This window comes from Psammomys obesus, unplaced genomic scaffold (assembly GCF_907164565.1).
Source record: "Psammomys obesus unplaced genomic scaffold, mPsaObe1.curated_primary_1811, whole genome shotgun sequence".
Classification (NCBI taxonomy): Eukaryota; Metazoa; Chordata; class Mammalia; order Rodentia; family Muridae; genus Psammomys; species Psammomys obesus.
The window spans coordinates 1,910,367-1,931,502 of NW_026596234.1; the positions used below are offsets into that span (position 1 = coordinate 1,910,367).

Below are 21,136 nucleotides of genomic sequence, written 5' to 3' on the forward strand. Positions count from 1 at the left end.
TCTTACTCCATCCAAAGTGCTCAGTACCTGCAGCCTGGTCCTTTCCTGATCCATGTGTGAAAACTACAGGCTCTCAGCCAGCTGTGGCCCTGTTTATGAAGAGACTTTTCAGGCAAAATAAGTCTTGAGCAGTTGTACAGATGTCACTCTGGAGTCAGTGTCTGTGCCTTCAGAGTATCTTATGGTGAACTGTCAGTTTTAAAAACACTTCTAAAGTTGGATGTGGTGGTGCTCGCCCTTAATTCCAACACTCATGAGGCAGAGGCAGGTGGATCTTTGTGAGTCTGAGGCCAGCCTGGTCTACACAGTGAGTTCGGGACAGCCAGGACTACACAGAGGAACGCTGTCTCAGAAAACCCAAACCAACCAACCAAACAAATAAACAAATAAATAAACAAACACTTGTACAAAGAAGGGCTTAAATGTCTCTTTAAAATATCAAAGTGTATCAGATGGAACCCTCTGTGGAACTCCTGGTAACTCATGAGACTTCCCGTCCTTGTGAGAGTACGATCTGGAGTGAGAAGTAAGAGCTGCCAGCCCCCATTGGAGCCGAGCGCAGACTGCCCAGCTATGCAATGCATGCTTATGCTTGCTGAAATTCCATATTTATTGTGGGCAGCATTTTCACTGTTCTTTTCTTTTGTAGGATGACGACAGATATGAGCAAGCAAGTGATGTCCGGGCTCAGCTCAAATTCTTTGAACAGCTCGATCAGATTGAAAAGCAGAGGAAAGATGAGCAGGAAAGGGAGATCTTGATGCGGGCAGCAAAGGCAAGTTAAACACTATTCTCAGGTCTCAGGCCTGAGCTTGCAGTCATCCTCTCCTGACACACTAATCTGGCACATTGGGTTGCCAGTACTCAGGACCGTGTTTCTGACTGGTGTAGAAGAACAGGTGTCGTAAGTGGAGCTGGATAGGTGGGAGAGAAGCTTGACTCCTGTGGAGTACTTCAGCTGCTGGAGGATGTACTCCAGTTGGGGATTTGATGTAAGTGATGTGGGTCTCCCATTCAATCCATCAATTAATAATTTCTTTTAGTTTACTTTTTTTTTTTTTTTTTGAGACAAGGTCTCATTATGTAGCTCTGGTCACTGTATAGACCAGGCTGTCCTTGAACTCACAGAGATCCTCCTGCCTCTGCCTTCCAAGTGTTGGGATTAAAGGTGTGTATCACTATGCTTGGTGGTGTTGGTGTTTTTGAGATTCTGACACCTTGCCTTCCCCAACATTGCAGAATGGCTATGAGTTCACATGGTCCTTTGGTCTAGAGCATTCAGAGCTAAGAGTTGGAACCTTATTTATTTATTATTAGAGTCATCTAGAGATATTAATTCTAGTGCCAAGCTTTTTGTGTAGTAGGAGGAGTGAGAGCTGAATACCAGCCCTTACTAGCCCCTGAGCCCAGTGTCCTGGCTCTCTTAGGGCACACTGAGTCAGGCATATGACAAACTGGTAGCTGTGTGGCTAAGATTCTGTCTTATTGCATCTGGAGACTAATGTTGACTTTTTTTTTTCATGCTATGTAATCTAAACTTTCATGTTTTGAATGTAAACATAAAATTAGCAGGAATTGTGTCACTTGTCTGGCTTAGTGCTGTTGCAGGTTGGATACAGTGGTGTTGGCTCCGTGATGCTCATGGATGGCATGACTCTTCCTTCTCTCTTTCTTTCAAAATAGTCTCGATCCAGACAAGAAGACCCAGAGCAATTAAGGTTGAAGCAGAAAGCAAAAGAGGTGAGTTTCTCACTGCATTTGCAGCTCATGTTCATGCTCTGCCCAGAAGAAAAGAGATTACTTTAGAAAGCCTGAATGTGGGCTTTGTTGCTCACTAGAGCTCTCAGGCGGCCAGCGCCACCACAGGCTTTTCCTGTGCAGCTTGCATCTGGCTAGAGAGTTTCTGGTGACTTCTCGGTGAGGTTAGGCTCCTTAAACTTGTACTTCTAATTTTCTGAGCATTTTAAGGTAAGCTTCTGTTTTAAAAATATTCAAAATATTTTTGGTTACAGATATGTTCTTAGTTTTAAAAGTCACAGCTTTAAAGAAGTTGTAACTTAGGAAACTCAGAAGGTTCTTGATAGCTGCTGCTGCATTTGCAGTAAGAACTCTCAAGCAACAATAGCTCTTGTTTCCTTCCCATCATGTAGATGCAGCAGCAGGAGCTGGCACAGATGCGACAGCGAGATGCCAACCTCACGGCACTGGCAGCAATTGGGCCCAGGAAAAAGAGGAAAGTGGACTGTGCTGGGCCGGGATCGGGAGCAGAGGTACAACAGAACATGGGGTTGAGGTCTGGAAGGCATGTAGAGCTTACAGAGCCTTGCTTAGGTAGCCAGTGGGAGCTCCTGGTCTTTGTAGAGGCGTTGTTTTGAATTTGACACTTGATGTTCAAGTTGCCTTTTTGTTCATATCACATGAGCTGAAACACATGTTCACATGGTTGGCTCTGACTGAGGTTCAGCAAACTTTGAAAAGCATGGGGAGGAACTCAGGGTTTGCTCTGGTGGGGACAGTGTGAGGAGACCTGCAGGGTGTATAAACCAGAGAAGTAGCCACCTGTTTCCTGAGCCCAAAGTCTGAGTGTTTTATATGCTGCCTTAATGGTTACTTTTGCTTTAAACCATTGGTTGTTATTTGAATTTCAGAAGAGTATAGTAGCAACCCTCTGTATTTACCAGTTGTCATCACTGTTGCCCTCTTCTTTCTCTTACCTTGGTCTGTGCATCACTACTCACAATGGCTTGCAGGCTGGCTGGGCTGGTGTGTGCTTCTGGATCCGCCTCTCTGATGATGTTTGCTTGAATTAGGCGTGCTTCATTTTCATCTGTGAGATTTTTCACTGTTATAAAGTTCTCGGGTGTTAAGAGGGTGTTGTGTTGCTTTTATTTGCAGACCTGTTGTGATTCCTATCCTTAGCTCTGCATGGAGTGCGTCTTGTCTGACTGCTGACACTTGAGACCTTTCTTTATGAAGTTTTCTTGTGTTAGGTTCAGTCTCTGGGTGTTGAGCCTGCTTCCATGTGCAGAGCTGTCTAGAGCCACATGTGGGTCTGTGCTTTACAGTCCATTTGAAACATGTTGGCCATTGTTTCCTCAGGTTGTTTCTCTTCCCACCTGTCTTCGTCATGATCTCCAGTTGCTCACATACTAGGCTGTGGCGTAGCCTGTGCTCATTTTCATTAGTAGTTTTCCTCTCTGCCCTTCAGATTGGGTCATGCTCCTTGTTCAGCTGGGAGCTGTGCCAGCCCCTGCTGGTGTTAAGTCCTGTGAGATTTTCATTTACTAATGCAGACTTCGGTTTTAGAGCATCTACTGCAGCAGTTCTTAACCTGTGGTTGAGACCCCCTTGAGGATTACATATCAGATGTTTACATTACAATTCATGGCAGTAGCAAAATTACAGTTATGAAATAGCAACAAAAGTATTTTATGGTTGGGAGTCATCACAACATGAGGAACTGAATTAGAGGGTTGCAGTGTTAGGAAGGTTTTAGAGCCACTGGTTGTTGTGTTCATTTTTTTAAACTCTATTTGGGGTTCCTTAAAGCTTCTCCCAACCCCCCAACCCTAGGTAGGAGAAAGAAGGTTATGGGGAGAGAGGGCACAAACCCCTTACTTCTATTGGCTGTTTGGATCAATGGGTTCTTTGGGGGCCTTTACCAATCTCCGTCAATAGCAAACACAGCCAGCAGTCTCCTCCAAGCTGCTGTGCCCCAAGTGTTTCTGCCTGTCTGTTCTAAATATCCACACCTTCAGCCTCTACTCTTTCCTTAAACTGCCACCCAACGCTTTCTCCAGGCTCTCCTATTTATATCTCTCAGATTTGTCGACCATGCCCCTCTCCGTGCAGCACGAGGCAGGCTATTACGAGCTGGCAAAGACCATGTCCTACAGGAGGCAATTATCAGTTTTGGACAAACTAAGCCCAAACTAAAATCCCATACTTGGGATTAAAACAAAAACATACTCACATAACATAACTGAGCTTTTAAAGAAATGAAAACTTCCATCACAACTGGTTTATAGGCTCTTTGCAAGCGTCTAACTAATGAGTGGCAGGCAGACTTGCCCTGTCTACCACTTTACGATGGCTGTATCTTTAAGTCTTTGAGCATACATATTAAAGCCTGCCTCACAGCCTCAGTTTCTCCTCATTGCTCTCCTTCAGTCGTGGACTACTTTTCCTGTTTTATTATGTATCAGAAGACTGTTGCCTGAATACACCCTGGAATGAGAGCTAAGGGTGCTCCTGGTTTTCCTCCGAAGACTCTGGACTAGACTGTTTCAGCAGCCACTCAAGTCAGTGGCTCATTTGCTATGTATTTTGTTAGTAAGGCTCTGTAGAGAGGTAGGGCATCTCCCCCCCCCCCCCCCCAAATCTAACAACAAGCACCCCTTACTGTTGTGGCTTTTGGATATTTTAGAAGGAGTCGTAATGGAGTATGACCCTTAATCATGGGGAGGGGCTTGTCTAAAATTTCAGCTGAACCCTTGTGTTGCCACCTGACCTTTTTTGTTTGTTTTATCTTTATCCCCATAGAAACCGCTGTCTGGCCATGTGTGGTGGTACATGCCTTTAATTTCTGCACTTGGGAGGCAGAGGCAGGTATCTCTGTGTGAGTTCGAGGCCAGTCTGGTCTACAGAGTGAGTCCAGGACAGCCTGGGCTCTATTACACAGAGAAACCCTGACTCAAAAAGCAAAAAAAAAAAAAAAAGAAAAGAAACAGCTGTCTGCTTTGCTTGGACAGTTATGTCTTGCTGTGGAGGTGTGCAGGTAGACTCTGGGGCAGTGCTGTCCCTGCCTAGAACTATAGTCCCATCCCTGGCTCTAGTGCTAGCCATGACTCCCTGGGTAGTGTTCTTTTGATGTGTAGACTCTGCTTTGGTGAGAAGTCCCTAGAGGTTCAGGGGCATACCTCTCAGTTCAAGGGTAGGAAGAAAGTCTGGGTGTGAGGTAGGAAGAAAACCCAGGCTAGAATCTTTATATAAATGTGTTATCTGAGCTGTATGTGAATTTAGGTTTATTCCTAAGTGAGTTAGAAGAAAATATAATTCCTGGCTCTCAGTTAGGGCCCTGGCTGGTATAAAGACAGAAGTGGCTGGCTGCAGGAGCCCAGGCTGGTTCTGCTGTACAAAGCTTGTCAGTAAGAACCTGCGGCAGGTCGGTCTGGCCTTCACGTATGCAGGCCTGTAAAGCCCACACCAGAAATGAGGACAAGAAGTGAGTAAAACTTTGGGGGAGTTAGAAGACATTCGTGAACTTTTTCTGTTGGTTGTTTTTGGGACCTGCTGAATTATCCTGAGATGTAAATCTTGGTAACTCACTTCCTGGTTCAGGGGTTAGGACTTTGCCAATTGCCTGAGAAGTTCCTGTGTCTTGCCTCTTCCCCTAGTTTCTTAGTCCCTGACACTGTACTCCAGAAACAATGTATCCTGATGATCACAACTTGAAGAAATTTAAGTCCATGATGCTCCCTCTACTATGCAGCCCATATCCTGTGGTCTCCCTTGCCTGTTTAAGTGGTTTTAGGTCTGTGCTATGCTTGCACGCATGTGTGTGTTTGTGCATGTTTCTTCTCATGGCAAGGTGAGACTGGATTTTTTTCTATTTAATGTTCCTGCAGTGTGGCACTGGATGTTTCAGGCCTTTCAGACTGGAAAAAACTCATTCCTTTAGAAAGTGGTGTTTGAAGGTCACAAAAAATGGGACCGGGGTGCTAGAGTTCCTGGACATTAAAGAATTTAAATTCAGAGGGACAGAGTTTTACTCTCTCAGATGATGTGGTTGTCTTTCCCATTAATAGCACTTGTCTTGGATATACTGGCTTGGAGACCAGAGAAGGGAGAGCAAAAGAGCCCTAGTTCTTCGTGGCCGAGTTACCAGAGAACTGAGTGATGCTGTCCCAGCAGTTGCCACGGTTGTGGACGGCAGGAGTTTTCTCTTAGCTGTCCTAGTCTTTGTCCCAGTTTTCATTGTGCTATCCTCTCCTTGCCAACAACTGGCACTGTGCCGTGCTGCCCCCTCCTCATCCTCCTCCTTCCCTTCCTCCCTGAGTGAGGCTTTGTTTAATACCTCAGTTCTGGTGTGCTGAGTCTCCACTCCCTGGACCTGACGCAGTCTCCAGAGCAGTACTCTCCAAGAGGCAAGGCAGTAGCTTTGCATCTGGCTTCCTTGCTGTCCTGATGGCCTTCAGCACCTGGTACAGGTTTTCTCTGGTACAGAGTTCTGTCAGGGGGTGGTGACCCTCTCTTTGTGTCCTCTGCCTTTTTCTCTACAGGAGCTGCCATCTTAGATGGGTTTTCTGGTGGGTGTTCTTTCTGTGGTCAGCTTCAGGTTTGTATTTAGCAGTGTCTTTGCCAGAAATCTTGGCTGTTTTTGTGTCTCCCCTATATACCTTTTTCTTTCTTCTTAATATCTGAGCCTCCTTCATGGGCAGGGGTGATGATTGGGGAAGTGGCTCAGTAGACAATATCCTTGCCACACAGGCATGAGTCTGAGTTGGCTCTCCAGCGTCCACATAAGAAATCAGGTGCTTTAGTGTGTGCCCATAATCCCATCACTTGGAGAGGGAGAGATCTAGGGGTTTGCTGACTAACAGTATAGCTGAGACAGCAAGTGAGAGACCTTGTTTCAGATAAGGTGACCACCAGCTTCTGGCCTTGCATGCACACTTGTATACACACCCACCTGTGTATACACATACCTGTCTCCTTGGAGTCTCCTGTTTTTTTACCTGTGCTTGTGAGTTTGTTGTTTGTTTCAGACAATGGCCCTTGCAGTCCAGACTGGAATTGAATTTGCTTTGTGTCTGAGCATGACCTTAAATTCACCCCACCCTTCTTATCAAGTTCAGGGATTACAAGCATTTGCTACTGTTTTCTACCTCAATTTAATTAATTAATTAATTAATTTTTGAGTCAGGGTTTCCCTGTGTGGCCCTGGCTGTCCTGGAACTCTCTCTTTAGACCAGGCTGGCCTTGAACTCAGAGATTCATCTGCCTCTGCCTCCTGAATGCTGGGATTAAGCATGCCCAGCCTGCCTTTGAATTTTTTTTTTTTCAAATGAAACTTTATTTCTAAATTTTGTTTCTAAGTTTTGCTCATTCTAATTCATACTGTTCTTTCATGCTTATTTTCCTTAGTGTCTTTAGCTTGTTTTGTACTATTACATGTTTTTGTTTGTAGCATTAGGCTCATTTGACTAAGGACCTTGCACATGCTAGATAAGCTTGTCCCTCTGTTGTTGTGATAGCTCATTCATGACCATGAGTCTTTGAAGAGAGTGGGTCAGTTATAAAATATTCTCATTTGGGTTCACATACATTCTTTGATAAAGCATTGGATTCTGTCATTCAGGCTGAAGTGTCGTAGAGCCCTATGTCCCCTGTGGTGGGGCAGAGGCAGACATCTGGACATAACTGCTGACAGCTGTGAACCTTTATTGAAAGCTCTGCCAGGCTTGACACTGTTGATGTCATCACTATTGGCATCTGGAAGCCCCTGTTCTTACCATGCTTTTGCACTGTGTTTTTGCCTGCATCTGCTCTGGTGTGCTGCTGTTCTTCTGGCTTTTTTTTTTTTTTTTTTTTTTTTTCTTCAGTAAGTGCAGCTCTGTAAAGAGAGCTTGGCCTTCCTTTCCATGCCTCATTTTCTGAGTGACTTGGTCACTGCAGGCTTTGCTCTGTTTTGTATGTTGTACTTTCTCACTATCACTTGGTTTTTCTTATTTTTCTAGCTTCAGTGATTTTTGAGCTCCTTGGATTGGTTCTGGAGCATTTTTGGTGGCCTGTCATTTCCCAAGGTTTACTTGCCTTCCAGCACCATCAAGTGTTGAGGCCTGCAAGACCGGGCCCTTTCCAGGGAGCACAGTTCTTTTCCTGGGGGTAGTCTTAAGGATGAGCTTGGCACAGGGTAGGTGGTATCAGATGTTCTTGCGCCAGACCCTCACTAGCACATTCTATATTCTGCTGAGGACACGGACCTGTCTGTAGGCCACAGGCTCCACTTGCTACTGTAGGGCATCTCCTCACCCTCCCCTTTTCTCTGGGGACCTGAGTCTCACTGTCCCAGTTGAGCTGTGGTTTTCTCAGTTCCTGGTAAATTTCAGAGTTGCTGTACCCTGTGAGAAACATGAACACCTGTGAGCAAAAAGATACCATTCACACACACGTACTGTATGTTCAGCCTTACTAGTCCACATGGCATCTGCATCGTCTGAGTTCCATAGTGGCTCCTTTCTGCTCCTGAAGGGGCCACCCTCACTGTACACCTCACCTTGGCTGGGTAGAAGATGCTTTTCACTAGCTAGGCCCTGTGTCATGTTGCCCATGTTGGCTGTGTCTCACATTTGGGTACAATGTTGCCGTGGTTCTAAGAGTCAGACTTTACAAAAAGAATATGCATGCGAAGAAGTGCCTGCCTCTTCTGTGTTCCTTCCTGTCCCATCTCCCGTGATCTTCTTTCCTTCTCTCATGGAAAAGGTACCATGGCACTGGTACCCTTGCCCCTTGGCAACATGTTCTGGTGCTGACTCTGTTATCAGGTCCCCTTGGTCCTTCTGTCAGCTGTGTGGAGTTCATTACAGGAGTCTCTGTGTGCCGGGTACAGTAGAGTGTGCATAATGGCAGGCATGCTGTGGTGGTGAGCTCCTTTTTGGATGCCATTGTGTTGGGAGGCAGGCTGTGAAGTGGGCTACTTCCTGAAGCATCAGTTGTTCAGTCTGAAGGGTGAGGGGAATTTCCATGTGTGTGTGGTAGGGGCCTGAGAGTAGGCTTTTGGCATGGCTGGTGAGCTTGATGATGTGATAGGGTCAGGGCCTTGATCTTTGTAGTCTTGGTTACTTCTGTCAGTGTGATTTGGGACAAGTCTAGTGCACTGTAGCCCGGGTCCAGGTGTGTTTTTTTTTTTTTTTTTTCTAACTCTGGGGTTTTGCTCTAGAGGTGTGTGTGCCTGCAGGACAATCTAAGTGATATCTGTATACAGATTGCAGCTAAGCATTGAGAAGTACTGCTAAGGTCAGTGTGTTGCATTGGGCCCAACTTCTTTCAGTCTCTTTCCAGTAGCTTGGATGCCCTGACCTTGTTGCCCCTCTGACATGTTGTGACTGGGTGTGGCTATATCATGCTGTTAGGCTTTGTATCAGCTAAAGTAAATTGGGCTGCGGTTGGGGATGGGGTAGACAAGGTATCTTATGTCATCCAGGCTGGCCATGAGTCATGTATACAGTTAAAGTTGGCCCTGACCTCTGCCAGTCCTGACTCCACTTCCCAAGTGCTACAGGTGTGCACTACCTGTGACTCAGACTGAAAACTTCCTGACAGTCAAGTTAAGCTATTAGGCTTATACGAGTAACATGATTGGTGTCTCCTAGTGATATTATATATAAATAATTATGTGTGTTTTTATTTGCTGTGTTTTTATGATTTGGAGTTTTGTGTTTTGATTTTTGGTAGCATGCATGTGTCTGTGTGTGGTGCTTGCACAGAGTGTTTGCACACATGACTTAATATATGACTTCATGTATGTAGAGGCCAGAGAAGGACCAAAAACTTGCGTTGTTGGGGAGACTGGCTAGCTGGCCAGTAAGTCCCTGGGATCTGCCTGCCCACTTCCAGTGCTACAGTTACAGGCATGTGGAACCATGACTGGCTTTTTACATGGGTGCTGAGAATTGAATTCTAACCCTAATTCTTGTATTGCAAGTGCTCTTAGCCAGAGCCATCTCTCTAACTCCCTAAGGTGCTGCCCTAGGGTTCTATTTCTGTGAAGAGGCACCATGGCTAAAGCAGCTCTTAAAAAGAAAAACATTTAATTGGTGCTGGCTTTCAGTTCAGAGGTTTAGTCCACTGTCGTCATGGAGAAGCATGGCAGCATGCAGGCAGACATGGTGCTGGAGAGCAGCTGAGAGTTATATCCGAGTCTGCAGGCATCAGGCAGAGAGTGTGAAGCTGGGCCTGGCTTGAGCATCTGACACCTCAAAGCCGGCTCCCAGTGACACACTTTCTCTAACAAGGCCACACTTACTTCAACAGGCCACATCTAGTAATGCCAATCCCTGTGAGCCTATGGGGGCCATTTTTATTCAAACCACCACATGTACATTTTTAACCCTGTCTCAGAGACAAACAGAATAAACAAACAAACAAAAAACCTTTTTTTTTCTCTCTCTCTTTTTTAATTTTATTTTTTGGGAGGGGAGTAGGGTAGGGCTTTGAGACAGGGTTTTTCTGTAGAGCCTTGGCTGTCCTGGAACTCACTATGTAGGCTCAGGTAGCCTTAAACTCAGATCCATTTGCCTGCCTCTGCCTCCTGAGCACTGGGATTGAAGGTGTGCAGCACTGTTCCCAGTTTCTTTACAGTTTTTGATTTAGTGACTTGGTTAGAGTCCAGCCTGACCTTGAACTCATACCCTTGCCACCCAAGTGCTAGAATAACAGGTGTTCACTACCACACCTGGCTTCTTTGTGAAAGTTGTTATGTTAAGGAAGATTTAAGTTTGTGTTCTTGTGGTTATTTTCATCCTTGAACAGTTTTTTTAATTTTTATTTTTTATGTACATTGGTGTTTTGTCTCCATATGTAAAGGGGTCAGGTCCCCTGGAACAGGAATTATAGACAATGGTGAGCTGCCTTGTGAGTGCTGGGAATTGAACCAGGTCCTTTGGAAGAGCAGATAGTGCTCTTAACCACTGAACCATCTCTTCAGCCCCTTAAACAGTTTTTAAATGTCCCTAGTTTCATAGTTGTTTCTTTAATGCAATTGTTAGGATTTATGTAGTGGAGTTATACAGAGGGTTAGGGAATCATGCCACATGACAAGGTTCCACATGGGAGGTTTTATTAGGGGAAGGGGAGGGGTTACAGAAACAGTCTGTAGGTAAGGGGAGATGGGGGGCCAATTCCTTTTCTAAGGTGATCCAGCACATGTGCAGGATGAGCAGGTGTTTGTGTTGCAGGTGCTGAAGGGTCCTATTGCTGCTGAATTTCTGGAGGTAGCCTTAGAGATGCCTGATGTCCCTCTTGTCGGGTTTCCGGGGAGCTTGGCCATAGAGATGCCTGTTTACTAATTCCAGTAGTAACGATGTTTTCTTTTCACACCTTCTGTCTCCCCTTATCACTTAAGATCCTGTGAGGTTGGCCTCCTTTTAGCTGTTTTCCTTTTCAGCTAGAGGCTAACTGAACCTGTGTCTTACATGAAGGAGATGAAGCCAGCCTCCAGCAACTCAGCTGCGCTTCTTGCTGCTGTCATCTGGTGGTGGTTGATCACATTGTCCTGATTTGTGTGTTGGCTACAGGCATAGGTGCCATGTTTTCTCTTGTCTTAGTAAGTTACTTAATCATTGAGAGCTATTGTCACTGTCATCATGCCCCTTGGCCCTTGCTATGCTGTAAGCCTTGGTCTTTCTGTTTACATAGTTGCAGACTTTCTTTGCATGACTGCCTTTCTGACCCTGTCATTCTTTTTCCTTCTCTTTTTCTTTCTCCTTTTCCTGGACTTGCTCAGCACTCCTTATTGTATGTTCACACTGGCCCCTTCTCCCTGAGGTGATTCTGTCTCTCCTCTCTGTGAGGTCAGTGCTTCTGAACTCTTGAGCCTCTGGGTCCTGCTGCTCATAGACCCTTGGTCACCTCTGCTTGACCAGGAACTAGTCTGTGGCAGTGTTCTACCTCCCCAAAGTGGCACCTGGGTGTTGTTACTTGTGGGGTGATGGCACCCTCTCCTGGTGGTTCTGGGAACTCTATCTCTGTCGTACCACATCTTGCTGTGATTGCTCAGGACCTGCCAGTGTCTATGCCAGTGACTATAGATGCTTGTTTTACAGACCCTGAACCTCTCTCATTTCTTCCCCTTCATTTTTCCCATGTGTGGAAGGTTCTTTTTTGCCATCTGAGGAGCCACTGCAACCTTGAGGGATCCTTTCTCGCTGCCTGTGTTTGGACCACCTGCATACTTCTCGTAGGCTCCTTCCAATCTCAAGTCTCCCACATTTGTCCCTATTTATGAGCAGCCTTGTTGGGAGTGTGGTCATGCTCTAGGTGTAGGATCCTCTCTTCTAACAACCCTGCCTTTGTGTGCAGCTGTTTTTTTTTCAGGGGGTTCACAAGTGCTTTGCAGTGGGGAGGTGGCCAGGCTCTCTGTTGCTGAGCCCTTTAGAATTGATGTCATTTCTTAGCGGGCTTCTGGGTGTTCATGAATGTTGTTCAAATGTTTTACAGGTGAGCACAGACACTCTCAGTACTATGTAGGCCACTCTCCCAAACGTTCCTCTCACCCAATGGCTTGCCATCACCTATCTGGTCAGGAGACACTGATGCAGATTCGCGGTCTTACAGATTTTTTTCAGGAACCGTCACTCCGTTCTGGGGTTCAGAGCTCTAGTCTATTACTGGAATAAGACTCCTTGGTGAAGAAAAAGAATCAGATTGCAGCATTGTAGCCCTGCAGCTTTGGGGTGGAGCTAAAGCCTAGTGCTTCCTTTCAGATAAGTACTTTTTGCTGCATAGGCCCTGTGTATAGTAGGCTGGCCTTGATAGAGCAAGCTAGATAGCCAAGAAAGACACTTACCCTTTATTTAGTCCTTTCAGTAGCCTTTTTTGAGGGCCAGGTGAGTAAACACAGCAGTACAACCCAGGAGGCACAGACTCATAGACCAGGGAGAGTTTCCCTGGTATCTCTACCTTGTGTGTTCTCATCTCTGTCTGTGTGTCCATGACAATCCTTGATATATCTCAGAGAATTGTCAGAACTGTAGTTACGATGTTAAGGTTTCAGCTTTTATGTGGGTGTTAGCAAATGCCTTGTTCCTATGGATCCCTGTATCTGCTTGGGCTCTGAGCAGAAGCTTCAAACCTAGTAGCCAGGAATAATGTTCACTCCATCCCTAGCTCTCCTTGGACCCCCAGCTAAGGTTCCCCAGGGGCCTCCGAGACACCACTTGCTGGGTGACCTGTGTGTCCTCTCATAGCCCACGAGGATTTTGGATATACTTTGGTGCCACACAGTCTTCTAAGGACCATTCTCACTCAGGTCAGTTGGCTGTAGTCCTGAGAAGGTTAGGCTCTTCTTGCTGTGGCCAACCCTGCACATGCTCAGAAATGGGTGCAGTACTCAGTGTGCTGTGCCTCCACTTGCACTTGGGTTTTTACAACTGAAGCTACATCCTGTTGCTTATGAAGCCCTCAGAACACAAGTGAGAATTTGTGTTGTGGTCTCACCTGGCCAACTACCCCTCAGGCTGAGTGGGTCCAGCAGTGACAGCTGTGCCACCAGGCTCAGGTTGGATGTGACTACATGAAGCTCTTTGGGCCTCAACAGTGTCAACACTAGCTCATCAGCAAGTTTGGGTACCAGTTTGATCCTGTTTGTCTCAATTTCTAACTTTTAGCGCTTCTTAAATATTGCATCTAAGATGAATGCTTCCCTTTCATCCCAAGCCCTGGTGTGTTGGCTGTTGAACCTGAAAGTAGAGGCATGAAATACAGCCTGGACACTGGCTGCAGACTCATCCTGCTGCCCAGGTGGGGTCTCTGTGGGCCTGGGCACCACATCGTCACCGCCTGAGTTTCTTTGGGCCTAGAGTCAGGGTGATTCTGGTCAGACGTATAGCAAGTGCAAGAAGAGTGGAGCGCACATCTGGAGGCAGTTTGGATCTGACCTGCTATAATGCTCCGGACCTGTCAACTCTGCCCGTCTTAGCAGCCTTCTCCTTTTGCTGCTCCTGTTGCAGACCCTCCTTCTTTACTGGCTTTCCTCCCAGAAACTCACCTGTTGCTCTTGTGCAGACCATCAGGACCCCCTGTGAAGGAAACTTACGTGCCTGTTGGCCTAGCTGCAGCCTGAGGTGGCTGTGGGGAGATGGACTGGTTTCCTCATTCCTACTGACTGTTTGTTTTCACTGTGGTCCTTTAAGAGGCCACATGATCTCATGAGGGAACGCTTCTTGGGGGCTGTTACTATAACAAAATCCAAGGAGATTGTCTACTGAAAGGATATGGCTACCAAGGTGGTGATGGAGGCTGGACGAAAAGATGGACAGTGGTGGCTCCCACCATCTGCAGAAAAGTACCCCGTCTTCAGTTGCACTGCTATATGCATGAAGAAACTGTGGCCAGGTCATGCAGGCACACTTGGCATCTGGGCCCTGTGGCCTCCTGAGTAGATCGTGGCACTTCCAGTTTCTAAGCTTGACTGTGGAAGCAGAGTAAGGACACCACTGCAGCCTGTATACTTGAATATGGATGAGCAGTTTAACCAGCAGGACAAACACCCTGTTCTTTACTGAGCAGAAGAGGAGAGCTGTCCAGTGGGATCGTGTGGTTTGAGCCCAGCGAGGGTCAAATGGAGGCAGTGATGAGATAAACTGCTGATGCCGCTGCTCTGCTTAGTGGTCAGAAAGCCTGCCCTCAAGCATCCATGTCTCTGAGCAGGAAGAAACTGGGCTGGGCTCGCTGGATAGCTGGTGGCCCAGGGAATGGGTCTGCAGCAGGGCCCACTCAGGAGAGCAGGGAGCCCCCTTCCCTTGGATCACCGTCATGACCACTGAGCAGTCGGCCTCTCCAGCTGACCAGCAGCTCGCCTAGCCCAAGAATTCAGGCCTAGTGCTTCTGTCAGCCAAGCAGGGATGGCACAGTCCCAGGTGTGGCATCCAGTGTGTCTTTGGTCCCTTCACCTGAGCCTCTTGGGCAGTATTGTGCTGTGGTGATATGGAAATTGGGGGCTGCACGCTTCAGATCCTCTGGATGGGAGCCACTGCTCTGTCTTCTCTCAACAGGGCCAGTGGTCTGGGGCGTCGCAGGGGGGGTGTCTTGAGTGTGTTGTAGAGTGGAGTGTGGGGGTCTCTGCCCTAGTTAGTGACTTAAATAACAGTTTATCTCCAGTCCTAGGACTGTGGAAGGGGCATAGCCATGCCTATTTCCTTCAACACCAGGGTTCTTGGGATACTGGAATCCCCTTTTCCTCTTAACTGTTTTGCAGTCACTAATGCACTTCTTTTTTCCTTTCTGGTCACCAGGGTTCAGGCCCAGGCTCAGCAGTCCCAGGCGGCTCCGGCGTAGGAACTCCCAGACAGTTCACACGGCAAAGAATCACGCGGGTCAACCTCAGGGACCTCATATTTTGTTTAGAAAATGAGCGTGAGACAAGCCATTCACTGTTGCTCTACAAAGCATTCCTTAAGTAACAGGATGAGCCGGCGTTTCTGATGGGGTGCCTGCGGACGTTTTTATATATTTGCAGATTACGCCTTTTTGTAACAAGCAACCGGGATATTGTTTAAAACAGCCACCTCTTTACAATGGAGCAGTTTTATACTCCTGTTTCTAAATCAGCTCTTCAGTGCAGCAGAAACCGTGTCTGCAGCAGAGAGAATACAAAGGCCTGTGGATGCTCTTACAGGACAGCTGCCCCGAGCTCATCCTCGACTGAGTGGCCTTCTTGCCAAACAAGCCATATTAAAGACTGATGGAAGCGCTTAGCAAATAATTAGCAATTGCTCATCCTGTGTGCATTTGGTTCAGTTCACTCTGACTCACCCACTAAGTGTACATCTACAGCTGATGACCTCATTTCACTTATTTTACTGTTGTAGAAGTCAGTTGGCGAAGCAAACTGATTTTTAGACTATTTATCACCCCCACCCTGTCCCTTACCTCCCTTCTACATGAAATTCCCCAGGAATACAAGCTCCAAGCAGGGTCGAATTTCTGCTAGTGGAGGCCGGGGTGCAGCACCTGTACAAATACATTTTATTTGCTGCAGTTTGGAAGCTGTAAAGTGGAAGGAAATGAAAACCTTTTCAGCATAAATATATTTTACTTGCACTGTGTTTTTAGCTCAGAGTGAAAACTTAGATGAAATAAAATCAGAGTTGAGAAGAATCAACAACAGACTGTTTCTCAGTGTGGATCAAGTGTTGGAAATGGTTGGTGTATTTTGTCAGTAATTGTACATAATTTTTGGCACATACATAAAATGGCTATGTAAACTATAATTATTTTGCTAAGAGACTGTATGCAAGCTGTGGCCAACCTTACAGGCGTCCAGAGCAAAGTCCCTTCTTTGTACCTATTTTTTTATTACAAATATACTAATTGGTTCTTTATATTTTCAGAGGTTATTGTATTAAATTGTCTATTGATAGTACTTTTATGACTGTAAATACTTTGGCTTTCTCCGTGTGGATTCTCATGTTAGACTTTAATTCGCACGTGTGAACTGAACGCTGATCAGTATTTTTTACCGACACCTGAGAACTGTTACACCTTTCATTTTATCTTTTAGGAAATCCCTGTCTTTCCATTTTTTCATGTAAATTTTGCACAGTTACTTGTTCATATGTAAATATTTTACTTTCAAAAATGAAGTTTTTAATTGCTATTGTTTTATATAGGATTGAAAGAAAATTAACTCCTTTATTAAAAACAAATTTATCTGTATTTGTCGTGTCTGTTTTTCCAGTGTCTAAGTCTCTGATAATGCTACTAAGACTCCTCTCTGAATCTAGGGCTTAACTGTGAGGACAGGCTCCTTCAGTGGCTGGCGATAGGGCCAGGCCTCGGTTCTGTCCACCCAGAGGATACTAGAGGAGTTGTGCTCTTTGTGTTCCAGGCCTGTAGACCATTTGGGGGTGGACAGAGGGGTATGAGATAAGACTGGTAACCCAGTAAGCCTGGCCACAGGTAGCCACATAGAGAGGGGTGGAGTTTCTGTCACTCTTATGTTTGGGGTGGTCACAGTGAACCATGCCCCTCAACAGAGTGGAATTTATTCAAGGCCCAGCCGCCTGAGTCAGTGTAACTGGAGCTGGTCCCCACGGAGAGCCTTTACCCACCTGGTGTTAAGGCCCTGCAGGCAGGTAGTTAGGCTTAGCTGAAGACTCCTTGACACTCTCATAGCTGTAGTGATGAAAGGACACAGATCAGGGACCATGGACAAATGTCCTCATGTCCTGGCTGGCTGGCTGACTGGCTGGCTGGAGGTCTGAGGTCCAGGTAGTAAGGGTTGGCTTCCAGTGTTTCTCTGGTGGCCCTGGCCATGCAGAACAGCACCCTTTCTCCTTTCCCTCTCTCTGAGCAGCCCCTGGCTTGTGTTTGTTTGTGCTGAGGCTTCACTTTCTGTCAGAACACCAGTCTGGTTGGGTCAAGGATACCCAAGCAATATGATGTTAGCCTGATTGCCATAGTTGAAGACCTCTCTCCAAATACAGGCACATTTGAGGTCCTGGTGTTGGGACACCACCATAACCTTTGGGAGGGGACACAGTTCAACACCCAGAGCCTACAATATTGAGCAGTGAAAAATGAGACCTAAAGCTTGAGGGTAAAGGGCTGTGGACTTGTGGGCGCAGGTTCCTGTGGCCTCACTGTTCTTGTTGCTTGGCTTCCTGGCCTGCAACTGACTGTAAAGGACACTGGCTCTCTGTGCATGTAGTTGACTTGGTTTTCACTTTCTTGTTCTTCCTGCTGTGTCCAGTCCTCCAGGACAGCCACAGTGAAGACCTATGTCAGTACCCAGGTGAGATGATCCTGCCTGCACTGGTGGTATGTAGCCCCTAGGCTCTTCCACTATTACATTCATAAGACCACTTGATGCTTGAACCCAGCAGTATGACAGGAGTCGTCCCGGGTCCCATTTAACTATTTATACATCAAGGGATAGAGGGCAATGTGATAATGTGTCTCTTGTAAGGACAGGGACATGACAGGACTTCTCCACTCTCAGGGCACTGGTGGCTCACATCAGGCATAAGACAAGAAAAAAAAAAATGTTGACCAAATTTGGAGAGGAAGAACATGAAGAATTGAAGATGACATGGATGAGGGTAGTAGATGCTTGGCTGAGGCACTGTGAATTCAGTGCCGTATTCAAGGCCTTCAGCCAACTTGTAATTCTGCACACCACAGACAAATGAACAAATGATTAGAAAACTTCGGAACATGCTGTTAAAAGTAGCATACAAACACCTAGAAAGCATTTCGTGACGGCTGTGTAAGATAATAGTTTCCTGCTTCTGTGATAACATTTCTGATAGAAGTATCTTCAAGGAGGAAGGGTTTATCCTGGCTCATAGTTGGAAGGAGCAGTCCATCACGACAGGGAAGTCAGGGCAGCAGGAGCACAAAGCTTGTCCCAGGCTTCCAGTCAGTAGGCAGAGTGAGTGTGTGCCACCACTTAGCTCCCTTTCCCTAGCCACGGAATGATGTCACCCACTGTAGGGTCTCAGTGAAGTCAAGAAAACCACCCACAGGCAGGACCAGAGGCCTCTCTCCCAGGTGATTCTGTCAAGATGATAACACTAACCACCCCAAGATCCTCAGGCCAGATTAGAGAAGATCTGCCCAAAACTGTAGGTCAGTGGCTCTCAGTCTGAGGGTCAAGACCCCCCCAGGGCTCACACATTGTGTATATCAGATACTTACATTAAAATCCATAACCGTGAAATTACAGTTTTGAAGTAGCAGTAAAGTAACTGTTTTACTGAGGAACTGTGTTAAAAGGGTCACGGCCTTGGGAAGGTTGAGAACCACTGCCGTAGCTGGAGCAGTGCCATGACCTTTTGCAGAACTGCAGGCTGGATTTAGAGATTTACATGGAGATGAGGGCTTAGAAGAGTTGAGGTGACTGCTGTTCTGCCTTATTGGGGCAGCCTAATGGTGCTGTGCTCAGTGCTAGGGGTGGGGGCCAGTAAGCAGCAGACCCTCAGCTTGTGGTCACTAGACTGCAGGTGTGCCCACTGCGGGTGGTGTGCGTCACAGGGCTTTTGCTAAATGGCCATCATGTGGAGGACAGTCAGCATCCAGCCCCTTGTCACAGTAAATGAATCTGGTTTCCATAGCTGTGTGCTGCTCTCTTGAAGGGAAGATTCCACAGACTTTCTTAGTCAGGCCTGTCTGTGGCATGTACTGCTCCATAATAAACAATTCAAATAATTCAAATAGTGGAGACAGAGGAGACAGCAGTGCCCATTGAATCTCTCTGAGAAGAGTACTATTTCTGAAAAGTAAGATGTTACTTGGTGTCCTGAGATTGCTGTATCAATGAGACAGGCTAAAAATAAAGTGAAATGTAATTCCTTTTTAGAATGTTTTTAAAAAAGATTTCCTTGGAAAAATGTGTAATTGACAGGAGTAAGATCCTGCAGCTTGGGCACACAGGGTGGCTCAGCAGGTAAAGGTGTTTTTTGCCACCAAGCCTGCTGACCTGAGTTCAGTCCCTGAGACCCACACGGTGGGAGGCAAGACTGTCTCACAAATTGGCCTCTGCCCTTCACGTGTTCTTTGGTGCACGCGTGAATGTGCGTGCGCACATGCACACACCACACAGATGTGAGTCCTGAAGCCTGGTAGATGACTTTTCACTTTTCTCATGACTTTGGCTAAACTATGTGTTCTTTGTCACATGCATGCGCACACATTTACATGAGAAACAAGCAGGGAAAAGCTTGTTTTGCCTTACAGTTTGGAGTGTACCATGGCATCATGGGCGAGTCATGGCGGCAGGAGCCCCGAGGTGGCTGGTCACACTGAATCCATCAGGAAACTGGGAGACGTGGATGCTGGGGCTCAGCTGCCCTTCTCCATTTTATTCACTCCAGGAATCTAGCCCATGGGGTGGTGCTCCCCACATTAGAGCAGATCTAAAAACCTTCACCTGACCTAGAGACCCCGTCCACAGATCAGCCCTGTAAAGTTGGTCTCCCTAGATCATCCTGTAAAGTTGACATTATTAACCATCGCTCCCACCCTCCCCCATTTGTGGGACAGAGCTCAGATCTCAAAAGTGTGTGGACTCATTTGTACTTGATGAAGCTCAGAGATTCCCAAAGGGCTCAAGACATTCAGGTAACGGGAGCATCCCATAACAACACCCAAGAACACTTACGGGGACGTGGAAATACCCATAACCTAAGAAAGGTTGAAGTCATAACATCGGGTCGCCAGATGCTCAAAGAAACAGAAACAGCTGAAATGAGGAGAAAACGGCAACTACAATAACAACAGCAACAACAAAAACCGACTGATTAAAATGGACCTAGAAATGTGACATGGAAAAAAATCCAGCCGTTGAAAAATCTCAGTACTGGAGAAGAGGAGAGATGGCTGAGTGCAAGCAGCTACAGGGTTTTCCACAAAGCTGCCCCAGCCAGGACTACAGCATCTAGAAGGAGATGCCCCACACGTGACACTGTGGAAGACAGGTGGGAGCAGACCAAAGCCACAAAAATCACATGACACACCACGCTGCTGGAATAAAGCCACTGTGTGTAGGAAACTCCATGTGGACAGTGGAAGTTATTCATTCAAGTTCCAAGAGGGGAAACAGAAATTTGGATAACAGTGGAGGATGCCTTTGTAAACATTATGTGGATTGTGTTTGTCTGTGTGTGGGGATGGGCATGTGGGTGCAGCCGCCTGAGGAGGCCAGAGGTGTTTGCGTCTCCTGATGCTGGGGTCGCTGGCAGTCCTCATTAGAGCTAGACTCTTAACTGTTTGTTGGACCATCTCTCCGGCTTCAGAAAACTTTGATTTGTTTTTCAAATTTGATGAAGCCCAAGCTCAGTAAGATTCAGGCATGTGAAATATGAAGGAAAAAGCAATGTGGAGGTACGTTAAACTCAAAAAAAAAAAAAAAAAGAAGGAAAAAAATTTAAGGAACAAAATAAGGATAAGAAGCTGGGCACACACTTTAATCCCAGCACTCAGGGAGGTAGAGGCAGGTGGATCTCTGTGAATTCAAGGCCAGCCTGGTCTACAAAGGGAGGACACCAAGGCTACACAGAGAAACTTGTCTCGAAAACAAAGAAACAAAAAAAGATATTTTTGTTGGAAGAACTACAAGCAAGGACATGATGACACTGCATACTTGAAGCACTGAAAGAAAAAATTAAAGTTTTTACCCAATAAAAATGTCTTTTTAAAAAGGCTTTCAGAAATGGAAAAATTGCAAGACTTCTCAGAGGGCTACCACATAAAATTCTGATATCCTCTCAGATGTCAGGTAGTGCTGCGTCCCCCAGAGAGGGCCAAGGGACTGGAGAGATGCATTTGAAGCCCACTAACCAACAGACCATGAAGAGGAACCCCAAAGGCAAGACCTGAGCAGAGAAGCCGCCAGAGCAGATGTGCCTATGGAAAG

At 46.4% G+C, this 21,136-nt stretch overlaps 1 protein-coding gene across 1 annotated transcript in view; it reads left to right on the forward strand.

Moving 5' to 3' along the window:
* Positions 1–16,437, forward strand: part of Taf4 (TATA-box binding protein associated factor 4) — a 71,958-nt gene extending 55,521 nt beyond the window's left edge. The window contains exons 14-17 of the mRNA XM_055595915.1: positions 650–775; positions 1,684–1,740; positions 2,151–2,270; positions 15,015–16,437. Of these exons, the coding sequence (XP_055451890.1) occupies positions 650–775; positions 1,684–1,740; positions 2,151–2,270; positions 15,015–15,182 (471 nt within the window). The 3' untranslated portion in view covers positions 15,183–16,437. The remainder of the gene's footprint in view (positions 1–649; positions 776–1,683; positions 1,741–2,150; positions 2,271–15,014) is intronic.
* Positions 16,438–21,136: the final 4,699 nt, after the last annotated feature.